This window comes from Tiliqua scincoides, chromosome 4, assembly GCF_035046505.1.
Source record: "Tiliqua scincoides isolate rTilSci1 chromosome 4, rTilSci1.hap2, whole genome shotgun sequence".
NCBI classification, from domain to species: domain Eukaryota; kingdom Metazoa; phylum Chordata; class Lepidosauria; order Squamata; family Scincidae; genus Tiliqua; species Tiliqua scincoides.
Window position 1 is genome coordinate 147240806 of NC_089824.1, and position 19422 is coordinate 147260227.

The 19422-nt window shown below is 44.9% G+C and overlaps 1 protein-coding gene across 1 annotated transcript; it reads left to right on the plus strand.

Moving 5' to 3' along the window:
• Window positions 1-1603: 1603 nt before the first annotated feature.
• On the plus strand, window positions 1604-18828 carry PTGER3 (prostaglandin E receptor 3). The gene is made up of 2 exons (XM_066624587.1): window positions 1604-2434; window positions 18541-18828. The coding sequence occupies exons 1-2, from the start codon at window positions 1604-1606 to the stop codon at window positions 18826-18828; spliced, it is 1119 nt and encodes a 372-aa protein (XP_066480684.1).
• The last annotated feature ends 594 nt before the right edge of the window (window positions 18829-19422 follow it).

Consider the following 19422-nt stretch of genomic DNA (forward strand, 5'->3'; position numbering starts at 1 on the left):
TGACAGGAAGTAAAATGTTCACTAAAGCAATAACTTACCCTAAATGAGGGGGGCCACTTGCAGCCCACAAGGCCTCTCAGTGCAGCCTTCAGGGAGCCTCAAGTCTCCAATGAGCCTCTGGCCCTCCAAAGACTTGTTGGAGCCCACACTGGCCAGACACGACTGCGATCAGCGTGAGGGCGACTGTTTGACCTCTCGCATGAGCTGTGGGATGAGGGCTTCCTCTACTGCTTGCTGTTTCACATTAGTGATGCAGTAGCGGCAGAAAAGGAAAGGCCAGCCTTGCTTTGTGCAAGGTCTTTTATAGGCCTTGAGCTATTGCAAGACCTTCATTCATTCATGTAAGTTCATCTTTAATATATTCATTTATGTAAACTTACGTAAATTTATTCAAATTTTAAATGTAAATCAATTCCTTTTTTCCCCAGCCTCGGACACAGTGTCAGCGAAATGATGTGGCCCTCCTGCCAAAATCTTTGGACACCCCTGCCCTAAATTATGATGGGTTTAAAATCATAATAATTTATTATTTAAAATCTGCATAATTTTAAATCAGAGCTGCTTAGGAGCTAGTACCCTTCATGAAAGCATGTTCCATACTGTTCTGGCTGCTGTTTGTGGTGCCTGAGTAGTTATAATTTCCTCAAACTGTGTGGTACTCCTCCTTTCTTAACCCATTTCTGCCCAGCCCACAGGTGTACACATTTGATCCCTGTTGCGTATATGCAACGCTGGGCAGAAACTGAAAGCAGTGATGGGTACGTACACTGCAGATTTTAGAAGTAGGCTACCGCAGAATGCCAGATTCAAGGCAGGGCACCAGGACGCAGATGTGGGGCAGCTGGTGGGCCACTGTCAGATACAGAAAGCTGGACTAGATGGGCTTTTGGACCTGATCCAGTGGCGCTCATGTTATGTAAAAGGCAGCAATTCCTCGGCTACGTGGAGTACCGTACTACCTCGGTCCACATCTGGGTGAGAGTTCTCGCCGCTAGATGGTAGTATTGCTTCTCCACGAGTTTGCGGCTTACCGCAGGCCGGTCCACTTGTTGGATGCATCAAGGGCTGCTCGCAGAGAGAGTTTGCTGCTCATTCTCCGCCAGGAACTCGCCCTTCACACCTGTGCCACTCGCTCTGATGCTCAGCGTGGAAGAGTAGCCAGCGCGCTCTGGACGCCCCAGGCGTGGGAACTCCCGACCCAAGAAGACCACGAAAGGAGCTGCCCGCCACGCGTAGCGCAGGGTCACCCGAGCGAGGACGCCAACCGAGTTCTGCTTTGCAGCGCACAGCGCGCGCCTCCTCTCGCGTCTCTGGCCAGCCGGCACCCGCGCGTCTCCTGGGGGCCGCCGGGGCAGCAGCCAGCCCCCCTTTCCCTTCTTGGGGCTGCCCCTCCCTCCTACCCAACCAACCACGCGGAGCCCGCGCCTCCCCGCGGAGTGTGGGCTGCTCCTTCCTCGCCCCAGCCAGCCCCCCGCTCCCCGGCGCGGTCGCTGCAAGCGCCGGGCTCCGCCTTCTCGGGGCGGCTCGCCCTCCCCGCATGCAGGCGCCCGCCGGCTCGCTCCACCACGCGATGGGACGGGGCGCACCTGCAGCCGCCGGCGCCATGACCCCCTGCGCGCTGAACGCCACGCCGGCCGCGGCGCTGCTGCGGGAGGAGGACGAGCGGCGCAACGCCAGCGCCAGCGCCGGCGCGGCGGAGCAGTGCGGCTCGGTGTCGGTGGCCTTCCCGCTGACCATGATGCTGGCGGGCGTGGCGGGCAACGGGCTGGCGCTGCTGCTGGTCTACGGCGCCTACCAGCGCAAGGAGAACCGGCGCCGGCGCTCCTTCCTGCTCTGCATCGGCTCGCTGGCCCTGACCGACCTGGCCGGGCAGCTGCTGACCAGCCCGGTGGTGATCGCGGTGTACCTGGCCGGCCGCGACTGGGAGCTGCTGGACCCCTCGCGGCGCCTGTGCGCCTTCTTCGGCTTCTGCATGACCGCCTTCGGGCTGTGCCCGCTCTTCACCGCCAGCGCCATGGCCGCCGAGCGCGCGCTGGCCACCCGCGCGCCGCACTGGTACTCGGGCCACATGAAGCCCGGCCTGACCCGCGCCGCGCTGCTGGGCGTGTGGCTGGCGGCCGCCGCCTTCGCGCTCCTGCCCGTGCTGGGCGTGGGCGTGCGCGGCTACGCCCTCCAGTGGCCGGGCACCTGGTGCTTCCTCGGCCCCCGCGACGGCAGCGCCTTCTTCGCCGCCGCCTTCGCCCTCCTGGGGCTCTTCTCCCTGCTCGTCACCCTGTCCTGCAACGTGGCCACCATCGTCGCCCTGGTGTGTCGCTGCCGAGCCCGAAGCCCCGCGTCTCGGGCCAGGAGGCAGTGGGGCCGCATCGCCACCGAGACGCTGCTCCAGCTGCTGGGCATCATGTGCGTCCTCCTCGCCTGCTGGTCCCCGCTCCTGGTAGGTGCTCTGCCTGGCTCCCTCTGACTTCGCAGGCTGCATTCTGGTTGGGCATTCACGGAATTCAAAATATCCTAGCAAGGAGGGGAATGAGTAGCCAGAAGGGAAATAGAGACGGGCAGCCCTACTTTCTGCCTGCTGGTAGTTTCTGTGTTCAGCAGATTAAAGTTCACACTTTTTTCAAAGACGTTTGTGAAGTTAGAGAGAGAGAGGAAGAGGTGACATTCTTCTGCAGCTTGTATCTGGAACACATTTTTGGATTCCATGCACTGTTGGATGTGTAAATGTTTTTATTTTAGTTTATGCCAACTTATTTTGAAAATACGTGCAGTCTGTAGCTCCCTGCTGGCATCTAACTGAAGCCAGACTGTGTTTTTTTAAAGGAATTGAAAGTGGTTGAGGAGAGAGCAGTGCATCCCATGCAGGGTGGCTAGATATCCTCTTTTTCCAGGTCATGATCTTTTAGCCCTTTGTCCTATCAGCAACACACTGTGCCTTGACAATTGTCAAAAAACTGATAGCTCCCAAGCCTCATGCTGTAGCATAGTTTCCTCCAGCCACCTCTGTGTTGCTGCCTTTTCTTTCACTTTCCGCCCACCCACTGAAACCTCTCTGCCTCTCCTGACTCTCCCGCCTGCACTCCCTCCAGAGGGAGTGGCTCTGGCATGCCTGTCTGCAGGCTCTTCTTGGCGCTTGCTGCCCACACTGAAGCACCTGCGCTCTATGCTCCATCCACCCCTTGCCACATGCAGGCAGGGTGGAGCCACATGGTTGTCTCTGAGCCAGTGGAGAGCTGCGCACCTCACCCTGATGGGTGTCTTACACTTGCTGTCTTGGCACTGGGGGTGGTGTGTTTCAGGGTCCCAAGTGGCCACCTGTCCAGGTGCAGACAAGGCCCTAGACCTGCTCAGCTGAGCAAGGTGAAGCATCATGCAGTGGCATAGCTAGAGGGGGTGCAAAGCACTAAGTTTTTCAGGGAGCTTCACCTCAGCGTGCAAGCAGCCCCTTCTCCTTCCCTTTGGAGCCATTGCAGGCAGTGGGAGCACTTGCCTCTGCTTTGCTCCCACTGCCCAGAATGGCTCCGAGGGGGAGGGGCTGTTTGCACTCTGCAAAATTTAGTGCTTTGCACCCCCTCTAGCTACGCCACTGGCATCATGTGCTCCAGCTCCATTCATAAATCTGGTAACTGCTTTTGAGTACCCTCTTGGGTCACTCAGAGCTGTGCTTAGGAATATTTATTGATTTAGAGTTAATCAGCATGGAATATCAAGTTAGTTGTAGCCCCTTGGAATAAGAGGGCAGGTTAGGAATTTTTTTCTATAATCTGACTTGGCTGTGAATAGCAGTTTTTTTGCTTATCCCAGACTGGAAAGGAAGGAACGGCGTGTTCAGTAGGTTTCATGTTTTAAAAATTGGTCACTTGTGTTTAATAAGGTGGCCCAAGTTAAACTCAAGGCACAGTCTGGCATCTTCACTGAGGGGTGAGAATGCCAGATGCAGGGGAATGGCAGTGAGATGCAAGTACCTTGCTGTCTGTATGCTCCCTGAGGTATCTGGTGGGCCACTGAGATGCAGGAAGCTGGACTAGATGGACCCCTAGGCCTGATCCAGCAGGACTGTTCTTATGTTCTAATCCTATTGTGGTGGTTTTCAAAGTGTGTGTCTGTGACCCCAGTGGGGTCATGACCCAATTTTGGGTGGTTCATGAAACTGACAGGTTAGGTTCAGGCTATGTGCATCAAGGGTTAAACAACCTGCTACTTGCCACTCACCATTATAACCACAGAGGACTGAGCAGCTGGTAAAGTGAACCTTTTTTTTTAGGCCGGTGCTAAAAAGTTTGAGAACCAAGAATCTAAGTTTGAGAACGTTAGAATCTAATGTGTCTGAAGAAGTGGGGCAGGTGGTGTGTGCTTCTGGTAGCAAAGCAGCTCAGGTGGTATCCTTGTTTGTGGACGAACGAAGCCCTAGAGGCAGCTAGATATTAACATGGCATGATCTCTATATGCTGCTTGTTTCAATTTCCAACCAAATGGGGTAACTTTAAAGCACAACATGAGTGGGCAAGGGGAGGGTTAACCAAACACCTGTCCGCATTCCCTCCCAAAACTGCTGTTGTCTAACTCTTGCTCTCCAACAGAGGCTATTCTGATCGGTGCTCTTCACCACTGGGAGCGAGACAGTGTTGGTGGAAAGCAGGAGAACACAGGCTCAGCACTGCCCACACGTATTCTATACTTCAGATTGCCATTCCCACTTGACAGGAAATCGGCACTGGTGCTATTTTGACAAGCGGGTCTGGTGATACACACCTAGTTTGACTGGACTTTAAGTAGTTCTATATTAGGCTGCTCTAGCAAATAAATGTGTCTTTGCGTTCAAATATTTTGCTCCCTGTTTATACTGCTCCACAAATTTAATCACCATTAAACTAAATATTTTGCTTTTCCCAGTTCCACTAGTATGGTCCAAAGAGAGGACTGGATTCTCACTCCTGTAACCTCCAAATAGTCCTAGCACTGACGGTTGAAAAACTGTATACATGAGCAAGAAGAACAAAATGTCACTATTAGCATTTTGACCCTCTTCAGAAAGGTGGCATTTTTCCATTTATTTTTATGTATTTGTTACATTTTTGTTCTGTTGGCTTTTTTTCTCAGAGCAACTAAGGGTAGCATACATGGTTTTCTCAACCCGCCACCATTTTTTTCCTCACAACAACTTTGTGAGATAGGATAGTTGGCAAAAAAGTGAGTGGTCACTCATTGAACTTCAAAGCTGAACAAGCATTTGAATCCATGTTTTCCTAATTTGTGTTTGGCACCAAACCACACAGGTTGTCTTGTTTGTGCAAGGGGACACTGGGAGGGAACGGAGCAAACCATTTTTAGGTGCAAGAGCAATGTTTATCATATCCCCTCTTTCCCAAATGATGGATTCAGTCCAATTTGCTGTGCTCAGATGGCCCTCTAAGCTAAGTGGCAGTTGCACTGATCTCATGCCCATCTCCCTAGAGATATGCATGTGGAAAGCAGATTTTCATGTGCAACTCCTCCAGAGTGGGCAATAGCTCACCAAAGGGATTGGAGGCCTCTTGAAAAGTGTAAGGGAGTTCCTGGCAAGGGAAGGCATTGTGGGAGTTGTGTTTCTGTCCTTTGGGTTCTAGGAGGCATTTCCTTGTGACTTGTCTTTATTGTCTCCTTTCCATTAATGAGTCATTTTGATGCTGGAAGATGCACAGCCCAATCCTATCCCTTGCCAGTCATAGCATGTAGCCCTGCTGATGGAGTGCGCACCGCATAGTATGGTGTGGGGATGACCTGGGAGAGGTAAGTAAAAATATGTTTTACTTGCCTCTTGTTAGGTACTTGGGTCTCCTTTTGCTGGCATTAAGTCTGAAGAGACACAGGGGACAGGTCTGGGACGGGAAGGGGGGATCAGATCAAACATGGGTTGCTGCCGCCAGGATTCACCCCCAGTTCCTCCCCCGAACTGCCCATGACTTGCCCCTGCTGCCACCTTCCCTGCTCTGGTGCTATCTGGATAAGTTGTTGGTGGGTGCATGGAATCTTCAACCATTTGCACCAGCGACAATGCACCTTTTGTACCTCAGTAACTAGACTTATAGCAGCGGATTGAGAAATCCACTGCTGTAGGCCCACAAGAATACTGTTTGAGAAACCAACTGACTTCTAGCATAGTCAGTGTAACTATGTTATTAAAATGAAAGCAACTGGTGCTACTTGTGCCCTCAGGATTTGCAAAATGTTATGAAGCAGGGAGGTGAAAATGAGCAATATAAAATTCAAGTCCATTTTTATAGCTTTTTCCTCAAATTTCCTTGAGTTCTGTGAATTGCAGGACAAAGCTACAGCTAATTGTCTTCTTAGTGATCCTCCTTAACTTCTGCCAAACAGGTTTGGCTGCCCACAGGGGGAGAATTTCTGACAGAGATATACAGTGGCTAATTAAATGTTACCTTAAGGCTTAATGTGTTCCATCAGATACCAGCTGTCAGTGGAAAACCTTTGGCCATTAATACCAGGTAATGCTCCATTACCTTCCACACCAAATGTGCTAATTGGAGATAGATGTTTAAACGTTGTGTGTTTTTATGTTTCACCCCAGAATGCCTCCCTTTTCAACTAGGTCCAAAGAAGATGACCAGTTTTTCCATCTGCTTCTTCAAAGTTAATTTCATATAAGGAAAAATAGTTAATTGTTGATTGCCATTCCTTGATTCAAGCAGAGCAGGCTTAAAAATTTTTTATTCATCTCCCCATATTTGTTATCCCTAAAAGTCTTGACAAACGCCCACCATTACTATCCTTTATGCCTGCTGCTGTTGTTAAGTGGGCTATCTAGATTTGAAATACCTTGTATTCAAAATGAGTCCCAATGAGAGATTTGTAAGTTTATTCAAGGTCAGGGGCCTAGAAAAGAGTAAGGAGGAATCAGACCTGAAAACCATTGATCTCTGACCCCCCCCCCCCACACACACACACACCACAATGGCAACTATCTTACAACTGTCCAGATCAAAATTAGATATGCTAAACTGGGTAGGTGTAAAATAAGGGACCACTAAAGAAGGGTTTCTATTTGTTCCTTGGGCTATTTTTCATGACAGTCTTTAAGACATGTGAATTTGTTACTTGAGGACAATTAAATCTGAACTTGAAAAAACATGTATAAAGTCTTATAGTGTTAGACCATGGTTGAACAGACAGTTAAGCATATTGTGAGATATATCTCAAGATCTCAAAGTTACAAATAGATTGGCCTGAGTATCACCACCGAGCAACACAAGTCACTTCCTCCTCTGTTATCACCATTCTAGGCTGCCATCCTTCATCTCCACACTCTTCTACTTTTCTTTTCTTGCTTAGGAAAAGTAGTTTAGGGAAGAGGAGATAGAACCAACAAAGGGGGTGGACCTGAGACTGGCAACTAACAGTGGTTGTGGGTGGGTGAGAGATCTGGGTCGTGGGTGGGCTGCTCCAATCTTCTGTGGAGGCTTTAGGTTTGCCCAGACTCATTGGCAGTCTGCCCCAGTTACAGAGGTATGCATGGCCTGCATACTTACTTTCCCACACAGTATCAGTACAAATAGGGAAAAGGGGAAAGTAGCATTAATGTGCTAATTTAAATTGTTTATTGGCAGCTCTGAGTGCATGTGTTTAATGTGATAAAACTGTTTATTTGCATCACAGCCAGACCAGAACATTCAATATATTTTTATCTTTGGAGTGGCCAGTATTAAATTGCTGTAAATGTTAGCTGGCCATTTGGGAAGTATTTTTTGTTTTCTTAAGGGAAGGGAACCTGCTGTAGTACAATCAACAAACTTGCTTAAAGCACATGATGAGTTGTGCTTTGTCTTTTAATCAGTAGCAGATAATTATGAATTCTTTGGCAAATGAGTCCTTGTACCACACACTGAATGGCAACATTTAGTATGCACTATGACCTGTCTCCTGGTAATAATGTACCTAAGGGGTGCAATCCTAACCAACTTTCCAGCACCGAGGTAAGAGCAATGCTACTCTGAGGTGAGGGAACAAACATTGCCTTACTTTGAGCGGGCCTCCGTGACTGCCCCCCAACTGCAGGATGCAGCACATGCCCCACTGGCACAGCTATACCAGTGATGGAAAGTTGGTTAGGATTGTACCCTAAATGTCAAATTACCATTTACATTTTCAGAATTTCTTGCAAAATGTTCAGCAAATGTCCAGGTGATTATTTTCCTCTTTCAGTTTTGTTCGAAGGGAGCAGTATCCCTTCCATCTTGTTCCTTACAAGAGGAAAAATTCAACTTGTAAATCTTTGGGCAAGATCTGGCCATCAGCTCATTCTATAAACATTTGATTAATGTACTCCTTTGTATGGTTTGCAGGATACAATTGTTAGCATAGGAAATTGTGGTTTAGCATAATTGCTCAGATTGTTATAATCTGCTACTGATGAAAAAATAATGATTTTTATGGGGGGGGGGGGAGAGGAAGAGTTTGTCTGATCAGATCATTGGCCCAACCTGTCAACTAACAGCAGTAACTGGCAAACAAAGTAGTTTTTGTGTTTTTGAAAAGTGCAAGGTAACAGTGGAGTATTTTACCGTTAACATTAGTTCATCCTTAGTTGACCCAGGCAGAGAGCTGCACAGCAGCTACATAAGAAGAACCCCACTGGATCAGGCCAAAGGCCCATCTAGTCCAGCATCTTGCATCTCACAGTGGCCCACCAAGTGCTTCAGGGAGCACATAAGACAGCAGACACAACCTGTGTCCTGGTGTCTTCCCCTGAGCATGTGTGTGGAGGCTTCTCTATATGTGTGTGGAGGCTTCTCTATACTAATTGCTGAGAGGCTTCCTATATGGCTCTAGCAATTTTTCACTTCACAGCACAGTCCTCAAAAAAAGAAGAATTACAGTGTTCTGGCAGAAAATACACCAAATGAGGCCTCCTTAAGGTATGGGAACATTTTTTCCCTTACCTTGGGGCTGCGTTGCAGCTGCACCAATGCTGGAAAATTGGATAGGATTGGGCCCTGACATATCTGTTCTTTACTAATTTGTCTGGCTGCTCTTTTTTTTTAAGCACGCTTGTCAAATTTATGCCACTGCTATTTCATTTTTATTTTTAACCTCCCCTCATGTGTTTTGGAGAACATTAACCCAGTGGCGTCACTAGGATTCGCATCACCCGGTGCGGGAGGCCTGCACTTCACCCCATGCAGCGGGCGGGGCAACACCCCAGGTGGTGGGCGTGGTGATGTGCCATCGCCCCACCCCCACTGGCTTTTTGGCTGTACCTTTTGTTAGAACACAGATATTTCAATGTGGTTTGTTTCTTTGTGTTCTGCATGAAGTTACACATTGATTGATTTATAACATGATGGTATTATTCCTCCAAATTCTGATTTTAGTGCTTTTGAAAACTTGTAGAGTCTCACACGCACACACCCCGTGTCAACTTACTAACACCTTATTGCAGCAGTTCTCAAACTTTAAGCACTGGGACCCACTTTTTAGAATGACAATCTGTCCAGGACCCATTGGAAGTGAATTCATGGCCAGAAGTGACATCATCAAACAAATTAAAATAAATAATTATAAATAATTAAATTAAAATAAAAGAAATAATTAAATAAGGGGGAGCCAGTCCTGTTCCACCAAGTGAATCTACTCTGAAGTAAGTCCTGTTGTGGTCAATGGGGCTTACTCTCAGGAAAGTGTGGGTAGGATTGCAGCCTGTCAGCCCAAGCCTATGCATGTCTACTCTGAAGTAAGTCCCATAGTGGTCAATGGAGCTTACTCTGTAGTCTGCCTGCAATAACAACCCCCGAAAAAGAATCAGTGAGATTTCCAACCCTCCTCAGTGCCCAGTTTAAAGTTCTTCTATCTCAGGCATATCAAGATAAAGACCCACCTGACTTTGCAAGTACAAAATAGAAAACTTTCCCCTTACCAGTTCAAGCCTCTTTTTTGTCCTTTTTAGTGTGTGGGGGGGGAGGCTGCCTTCTGGAGCTGCCTTTTGGAGCAGCTCCATTCAATTGGGACCATTCTGGTGTCCTCACATTCCCCTTTGCCTGGCCTGACCACCAGCCAAGGCTCGTCTGTGTACTTGTGAGTAAATGCGACCATGTGGCTGAGTTTGCTTTCCTCCTTGTGTTTTTGTGGGCTGCATTCACTGGATCGGGACAATTGTGGTGTCGTTGGATTCCTCTCAGCCTGCCCTTTCCAACGGGCTGTGGTGCCTACTCACGAGTAAACACGCGATACAGCTCACTTTCACTTTCCATAGGGATCCATTCATTTTTTCTTTCCAGTTTTTTGGCCATACCTTTTGGAGGAAAGTAGCTATTTTAATTCTGTTTCTTGCATTGCGTTCCGCTGGACATTCCGCATCCAGTGGTATATGGCATGACACAGTAGCTCCTAAAGCTGCGATGTTAGCACATCACCCCCCCCCGGGCACGTCAGCCCCCCCGGCGCGTCTCCCGGTGTGGCCACACACCCCTAGCGACGCTACTGCATTAACTGTATCTAACATAAATTTGTCAATCTTTGACGCTGCACCCATTTGGAACCTCTTGTGTTCCATAGCTGTCAAATTGGTTTTCATTATCAATATTGAGATATTTCCGTATCATTATGTGTAGTGCATGCCATTCCATATGTATAGTTGTAGGTCCCGAATTATGGACCTGAAAAGTGCCAACTAAGGGCCCAATCCTATCCAACTTTCCAGCACTGGTGCAGCCGCAATGCATTCCTGAGGTAAGAGAACAAATGTTCCCATACCTTGAGGAGGCCTCTGTGATTGCCTCCCCACCACAGGATGTGCAGTGCATGCCTCAATGGCATGGTTGTACCTGCACTGGAAAATTGGATAGGATTGGGCTCATAAATATCACATTGAATTCCAAGACAGGAACAGTCTTTTAAACCAGTGTTTCTCAAACTGTGGGTTGGGACCCACTAGGTGGGTTGCAAGCCAATTTCAGATGGGTCCCCATTCATTTCAGTATTTTATTTTTAATAAATTAACTTGATGCTACCATTATATGTGACAGCATTTGGGGAAATGAGACACTTTTAACAGGACACTATGTATATCCTTTTAACAGGGATAGTAAATGAGACTTACTCCTGGGTAAGTGTGAGTATAATTGCAGCCTAGGTTTGTTAAAAAAAATTTGTGCTTGATGATGTCACTTCCGGTCGTGTCATCACTTCTGGTAGCCCCGACAGATTCTCATTCGAAAAAGTGGGTCCTGCTGCTAAAGATGCTAAATGTATACCACATTTTTGTATCCAGTGTGCTTCACCAACCTGGAACTACATCTTAGTTATTAGATATTAAAAATGTACATTGGTTGTAGAATTGCTTGGTAAACTGCCCTTGCATTTGCTGTTTATAACTGATTCTGTTGTATACATTTAAGAAGTAAAGGATAGCAGTTATCCTGGCTGAAGCCAATTTCTGTGGACATTTGCATTTTTGGCAATTTTGTAGTTTTCTTTCAGTCCAGTGGCACATTCAAATATGTTACAGCTTTGCTGCTTTCTTTTGCATAAGAACTCTAGTTTGGCAAGTTGACATCTCAGCAATCAAAATCTACAGAAATTGTCCTCATGGTCTAATAGCAGGTGCTGTGGTCACATTCAAAAAAAGGAACATTGAGAGACACTAACTCAGTGGTACTGCATGTGTCCTTCATGCAGAAGCTTTCAGGTTCGGTTCTTGGCATCTTCACATAGTGGCGGGCCTGGAAGGGGGCAGGAGGGCAAATGCCCTGAGCGTTGCATCCATGTGGTGCTCAGACCGCACGGAAAGCCTTCTGAGGTTTCCGATGCGATCTTAAGCAGTTTTCTGGAAGTACAGTTTAAGAATGCAGGGAAGCCTCAGAAGGCTCTTTCTGTCATTCCCGGCACCATGTGAGGCTCTGTTGTGCTGGGTGAGTATGGGGGGCAGCATTGTTCAGGGGGGTGGCATTGTGAACTTTTGCCCCAAGGTGTAGCGAGGGGCACGTCCATTACTGGGGCTAGGAAAGACTCCTGTCTGAAACTCTGGGGAGAGAGTGCCAGCCAGTGTAGATTGGGTTGCCAACTATGACTGAAGCTAACTCCGGAGATTCATTGTATTTATTTATAACTCTTCAAGGCCCTGTTAAGATCTCCAGGTGGCTTTCAATACGCACCTGGGGATTAGAGCTGATTCCTGGACACTCCAGGACCATCCTGGAGGGTTGGAAACTCTAAACATAAACATTGCTGAGCTAGATGAATTCCATGTAAGGCTGATTCACATATAAATCTGATAAAAACAATATCCCTCAATTTATCTGATAGTTATCTTCACAGATGATGATAATGGGTATGCTGCACCATACTGTATATCCATCCCAATCCCACAATGGTAATGTTCAAAACCCCAGGTCTCCAGGGAAGAACAGGACAAATCTCTTTCCAGTGCCTGTAGCATCTCAACTCCTGAGAAGTAGCGTCATCATATGAAGAAGCATTTACTGACTCCTTCCACGTGATCTGACACTACTAGTGCAGTGTAGTAAAGACATGCGCAGCAGTGCCTCCTATGCCACCAAGCCAACATCAGGAGGAGCCCCAAGACAGTTGCATTTTCATACTTCAGCATATTTAAACAAAATGTAAACAGCATTTTCATTTTAGTTCATTAAAACCCTTGGGCTAATCAAGAAACAATGTACATCTCATAAAACTGGTTGTATTCAGGAAACTGGAATCAAAGGGTCTCTAGTTTACAAAGGATCTTTCTCATTCTCCCCCTGTGGCTTCTGTTCCCCCCCCCCCAAAAAAAAACCTGCTCCTGGAGGCCAAGGGATGTGTGGGACGTGGCACAGAGGGCTACTGCACTAGATGGTTGCTCAGACTCAAAAAAACAGATTATGCTGTCCCTGAATTAGGCTAGTGCTTTTGTTTGTCTATTGGAAATTCAGTGCTGCCAATCCATATGTGAATGAGTCCTTTTCTGAATTAAATTGGACTGTTACAAACCCTAAACTCCATGTACTGAAGTACTGGTAGGTGCTCATTTTGTGTATAGGCTACAAATTATACCATTATATGATTTTATACACAGGCTACCATTTAGTGAGGTCAGAGTTGCCCACTCATTCTCATTTCAGACAGCATGTGATCATCCCAGAAGAGCACCTATCTCTCTGCTCATTAGGATGCAAAAAGTAGTTACAATAGATACACCATGTGTGCACATGTGCAGTATAATTGTAATCTGTAAATTGTAATCTGTATCCATGAGTAGGTCTTGTTCCTTGCTATGAACCTTACTTTCTGCTTTTGTAGTGTGTTCGCTCCCATTTCCACCTCAGTGAAACCTGAATTTACACCCCGTGGGCACTACTTTTCTGTGAAAATGAGGCACATGGCTATAAACATCTTAACAGAATTCAGTCATTGCTGCTCCATAGATCACTGTGTTAATATTCTATTTTGGTGCTAGGCACAACCTCACTAAATCAACAGCAGAATGAAATCTGTAGGAGATTAATATCAACATGAAACAAAAGTGGAAAAGCTGTTTTCTGACTGTGTGAGGAAGGAACCACAGGTGTCTCATAATCACTTGGAACAGATCACTTGGGCATACTCCTGTCTGTGTCTTTATAGAGCCTTTAAACTCTGAAATAGAAATACAGGTCCAGCCTTGTTATACACAGATTTTTCATACATGGATTTGACTCAACACGAATGGCCACTGCAAATGAGAAAGAATGTACTGATTCAGGGAGAAGCGGAAAAACGCATCCCTTTAAAATCACAGTTTTAAAAACTGCTTTTCTTACTGTTGTAGAGAGACAGTCATGCAAGTGATTACAGGTATAACCTAATTATCCATGGATTTTTCTATCTCAATTTAGGATGATTCTATTTAAAGGAAAAAAGTGCTTTAACAATAGCCTGGTTAATGTGAGAGGGCAGCAGGCTGACAATCCATCAATCGTTCTGTCTCCAGACAGTTTCAGCTTCACTCTGAGGTAAGCAACCCCTTCCTTCCCCCTGAGCACCTGAAAAAAATATAATCACTATTCATTGGTGAAGGGAGGGGTCGTTAGCTCAGAGTGAAGCCTTTCTAAGCACCTGGAGAGAGACTGATTGATGGATTGCCTGCTTAATGACTCTGTCTTATATCACAAAGGTCAGCAAGGCTGTTTTTCTATCGCCCATCAAATGGACATTGTTTTTTAAATGGATTTGCTTTAATGCGATTTTTGCCATGAGTTCTGGGAACAGAATAATAATAAAATAATAATACAGGTATTTCTATACCGCCTTTCTTGGTCCTCAGATTTCTCCTTAGACTTTATTCAAGGCGGTTTACATAGGCAGGCAATTATTATTATTATTATTATTAACAGTATTTATATACCGCTTTTCAACTAAAGTTCACAAAGTGGTTTACAGAGAAAAAAATCAAATAAGTAATGGCTCCCTGACCCAAAAGGGCTCACAGTCTAAAAAGATGCAAAAAGAACACCAGCAGACAGCCACTAGAAAAGACGCTGCTGGGGTGAGGTGGGGTGAGGCAATTTAAATCCCCGTAAGGATTTTTACAATTTGAAAGAAGGTTTCTATCTTTCAAGAAACCCCAACATTCAGATGTTTCTTTCTTGATCTGGTCACACATTCTGGCCTCCATCCTCCCACGCTCAGAGCAGATGGAACTTGTCAGCTGCTTCAAGGTCGCACGGTGCCGGTGGCCTCAAACTGGCGACTTTTGGATGTTATCTTCAGGCAAATGGAGGCTCAACCCTCTAGACCAGACCTCCTGCCCAGAAGCCTTGTGAATAATGAGACTCAGGGCCCAATCCTATCCAATTTTCCAGTGCTGGTGCTGCTGTGCCAATGGGGTATGCACTGCTTCCTGCGTTGGGGGTGCAGTCACAGAGGCCTCCTCAAGGTATGGGAACATTTGTTACCTTACCTTGGGGCTGCATTGTGGTTGCACCGGCACTGGAAAATTGGATAGGATTGGGCCCTCAACCTGTAGTCATAAATGTGCTTTTGTTACATTTTTTTTCATATAAAACAGTTCTTGTTTCCCCTAGACAGACCTAAATTTAGTACCATCACATGTTTCAAAACCATGAACCCAAAATGAGTTTTGCCAAAATAAGTCCTGGGGAAATAAGACTTTCATATCATCTAGAACCATGTTTTTCAAACTGTGGGTCAGGACTCACTAGTAGGGTCATGAGCCCATTTCAGGTGTGTCCCCATTCATTTCAATATTTTATTTTGAATATATTAGACTTGATGCTAAATGAGACTTACTTATGGGTAAGTGTGGGTAGGGTTGCAACCTAGGATGGTGAAAAATCTGCCAATGCAAAGATCAGATTCTGCATTGATTTTTTTTTGCATTGGAAGTACCTTTGGCGGTTCTGTTTAGTGACCTGTTGTGTCACTAAAGAACCCTGAGGTATATTACTAAAGAACATGGCAAGGGTGTGGGTATAAGCCAGAACATCTCTTGTCTTCCAGCCACATGATTCTGCCTGCAATATCTTTTAATGAAGAAGAAACAGTGATTGTCTCAAAAATGGGGCAGGTATATAGTCAATTTGTTAGCTGTGGCAATCATAACTTGTGCCATTCATCTTAAGCCAATCCAGATTATTGAACTGATTGACTATGCTTTCTCTATATTATCATCCACATGACCCAAGGACCTGATTTTAGGTGTTTCTTGTGCTTAGATTTTTTCCCCCCAAAGAAGGGCCTTTGAGGACCACCTAACACACAGAGCAGCTGACAAATTATTAGTTATTTTCTGTCACCGAGAACTGCTTAAAAAATCATGATAGACTATAGGAGGGCACACTCATAGTATATCGGCAAAGGCTTGTTGGAATAAAAATGTCTTGAGGCAGTGCTGAAAGGAGGGGTGCCCACCTTGCTCACAGGGTGGGGAGTCCTAGAGGGGGAAGGCCATCATCAACCAAGCTTTCTGCCCATTCTAGCCAAGGGGAGGAAAGGTGAAGTGGCTGCTTTAAGCAGTGGACTGGAAGAAATGGTAAACTGGTAGAGGAACTCCATGGCAGAGCCACTCCTTTTTTTTTTTTTTTTTGCCTGCTGCCTGCCATTGGAGAGCAAGCGAGAGGAGGATGTGGGGACAACTTCTCCTTCAGCATAGCTGTTGAGAATTGTGGCAGTGGAGCTGGAGGAAGGAGTAGCAACCACGATGATTCTGTTCTTTCCAGAAGAGTGAACAACTTCCATTCTTCTGATGTTTTCTGACAGAATCATACACCCATATATTTCTAAAGCCAGGAGGTCCAGCCTTCCAATTGTAATGAGCTAGATGTGACATTTGTCGCCTTTATCCATCATATATGAAACTTCCAACCTAGCTGAGTAAAAGGAAGAAGGGCAGATAGGTTGGCAGACAGGGTGGAATGGTCCCATGGACTGCAAAGAATATCTAGTATTGCACAATGGTTATTCTTGTCATATGGACCTTTTAAGAGGTCTTTTAAAGCCATTTCAGTCCAACGTTGCATATACAAAACAGGAACCAAATGTGTACACCTGTGGTCCAGGCAAAAGGGGGTTTAATAAAAGTAACTCATTTTCTTAAGAAAAATTCAATGTACCCTGCACAGACACGGTAGGCTGTAATCCTATAAAAGCTTCCCTGGGAGAAAGCACCAGTCAACATATTAGGACTTCCTTCCAAGGAAACAAATATAAATTGACCTGTTAATTCAATTAACACTAATCAGCATTGCATAAGGGCAATGCAGTAATGGAACAAACATTCCCTTACTTTGAGAAGGCCTCTGTGAGTGACACCCAACTGCAGAATGCAGCACATGTCCCATTGGCACCGCTATGACAGTTCCGGAAAGCACTGACATAAAGGGTTAGGACTGTGCCCTTAGTGAATTCAAGATAACAATCAAAAATACTGAAAAGACTAACCCAGACATATTTTTCACAGCAGAACCTGGTGAACCTTAGGACTTGAGAGGCTTGCTAAATACCTTTAAGTGGTAATTACAGGTATTTTAATGCAGCTGTGATTTTACAGATAGAACTTAATGATGGAAAAACACAAGATGAATGCCAACTAATCCATGGAAAAATAAATACGTCTTTGCCTTTAATCAGAACATATCCCCTGTTTGTCTGCTTGTATAAAATAGAGTTGAATTGCAGAGTTGCTTTGTTATAAATGTAGATAACCTTTTATGGTTATTATATAGAGAAAATGGGCTTGTGACAGAGACACGGGTTGGTGTTTCCATCCTTTGGTCAGTTCCCGAACAAGTAATGCAGAACTCTGCTTTCCCAAGGCCATTCCAGATATGGAGGTTATTGAACAACGCAAACACAGTTCTTGCTGCTCTATTGAGCTGGAACTTGAATGCAAACTCTTGAAGGACAGGATTGCCAACTGACTCAAGCAAGCACTGATTTAGTTGGTTCAGCTTGGAAAGAGGCTGCAGCTTTTTCTCAGCAGGTAGAGTGTTAGAGAGTTCATTTCCCATAATGTGCACAGTCATCCTACTGTTTTCTCATTTTTCGGGTTTCTAGAGTACTTCAAAAGCCTGGAAGCCCTTTTTCTAACAAATATAATAGTGGGATAAGAAAAATAAGTGTTCAAACAACGTCTCTATCATGCCAGCTACAACTTATTTAAAAATCATGAACAGTCTTCAGTCTCAGGAATTGTATCAGAAAGGGATGATCAACTGTTTTCTTTTAAGAGAAATCTTCACGCAAGCAAAAATTACACAAATACCTTTACACAGACAAAATAGAGCATGTTAATTTTTAAAATACGGATACAATATTCTTGGCTCCAAATATGCTTGGACCGTGGCATTTCTGAAAGATTCACATAGTATAGAAGAGCCACAGAAGGATACATACCAAACAAATTGATTGAGAAATGGATTTGTAATCCATGTATAATGCATTTTGTGTGTATGTCTTGTGTTTATTATAAATTAATAATCACTGGAATTTCAAATTTTAGAACAGTATCTACACATATATTATTTTCTCTTGTATGATGCCTGCTTGTTATATCTAACCTGATTTATGGTTCAGTCCTATTCATCTGCTCAAGAGTAAGCCCCACTGAGTTCAATAGGACATTCCTAGATAAGCATATAGGATTGCAGCTTAGGAGTAAACCCCACTGAACACAGTGGAAGATCTGAATACTCATGCAAAAAATTGCACTGTTATTAATTCTTTTTGCTTTTTCTATCCATTTTCAATTCACATATGTATGAATTGTTCACATATGCAACTTCTGCAATAATAAAAATAATATATAATATTCTTGGGTCTGTAAACGTGACTCTAGGATAAGGATTAGAATTAAACCATTTTAATCTACAGTGCTATTTTAGCAGCTAGTAGACCAGTTTCACAACTTTCTCTAATCTTATGGGCTCCAGTGATTTTAAGGCATGCTATCAAAAAATCACTCTATAATACTGTTAATTGTTGTCCCACAGGAAGGAATGTCTCTAAATTATTAACTTTGTTCCTCTGGCACATATTTTTTCCCTCTTGTTTTCTTAGATTATGATGCTGAAAGCGACCTTCAACCACCCTTCAGTGGAACAATGCAGAGGATCCTGCAACCAAACCCGAAGCCCAGAGTTGCAGTCCGAGTGCAATTTCTTCTTAACCGCTGTTCGCTTGGCTTCCCTGAATCAGATTTTGGACCCCTGGGTTTACCTGCTGCTTAGGAAGATACTCCTGCGGAAGTTTTGCCAGGTAGCAAATGCGATCTCCTGCCACTCTAAGGATGGATGGAAAGGGCGGCATATCATGTTGTCGGACAAAATCAGACACACAGCAGCATGAAGTAATCTGCACTAAACCGCTTCCCACACTTCATCTTGCAGCTTACTGTGCATTCGGGCATCCAAGGCATCTCCATTTTCTGTGTAAATAAACTGCAAGAGACTTTATATATACTCAGTGGACTAAATTGGCGAATCATTATATTTTCATTGCTGGAAATATTTAAATTATAAAGAAAAGAGCGTGTTATCGCGAAACATATAAGCCAGGTGTCTTTTGAAATTCATTACTGATAATTCAACTTTTCTGTGTGTATGACAAAGGCATCTAGGAATATGTGGGAAAAGACTATAATTTTTTGAATTGGATCTTTGAATAGAAAGCAATGGCAAATAACTTATCGAGAAGACTATACTTTGGTTTGACGCTAAAATATTAAGATTTTTGTTTATTTTCTTGTTATTTAAACAAGCTATTTTCACCAACACTCCAGAAAATGGGGTTGAAAAGTTGAAGATGTCATTTGTGTCTTTTTGTGGTTTTTCTGCTTTTCATAAAGTTGGAAAGATAGCAAGACGTCTGTGAAATGCATAAAGTTGCCACAATAACTACTCATCTTTAAAAAAAAACACTAAAGGCCTTTCCAAATGTCAG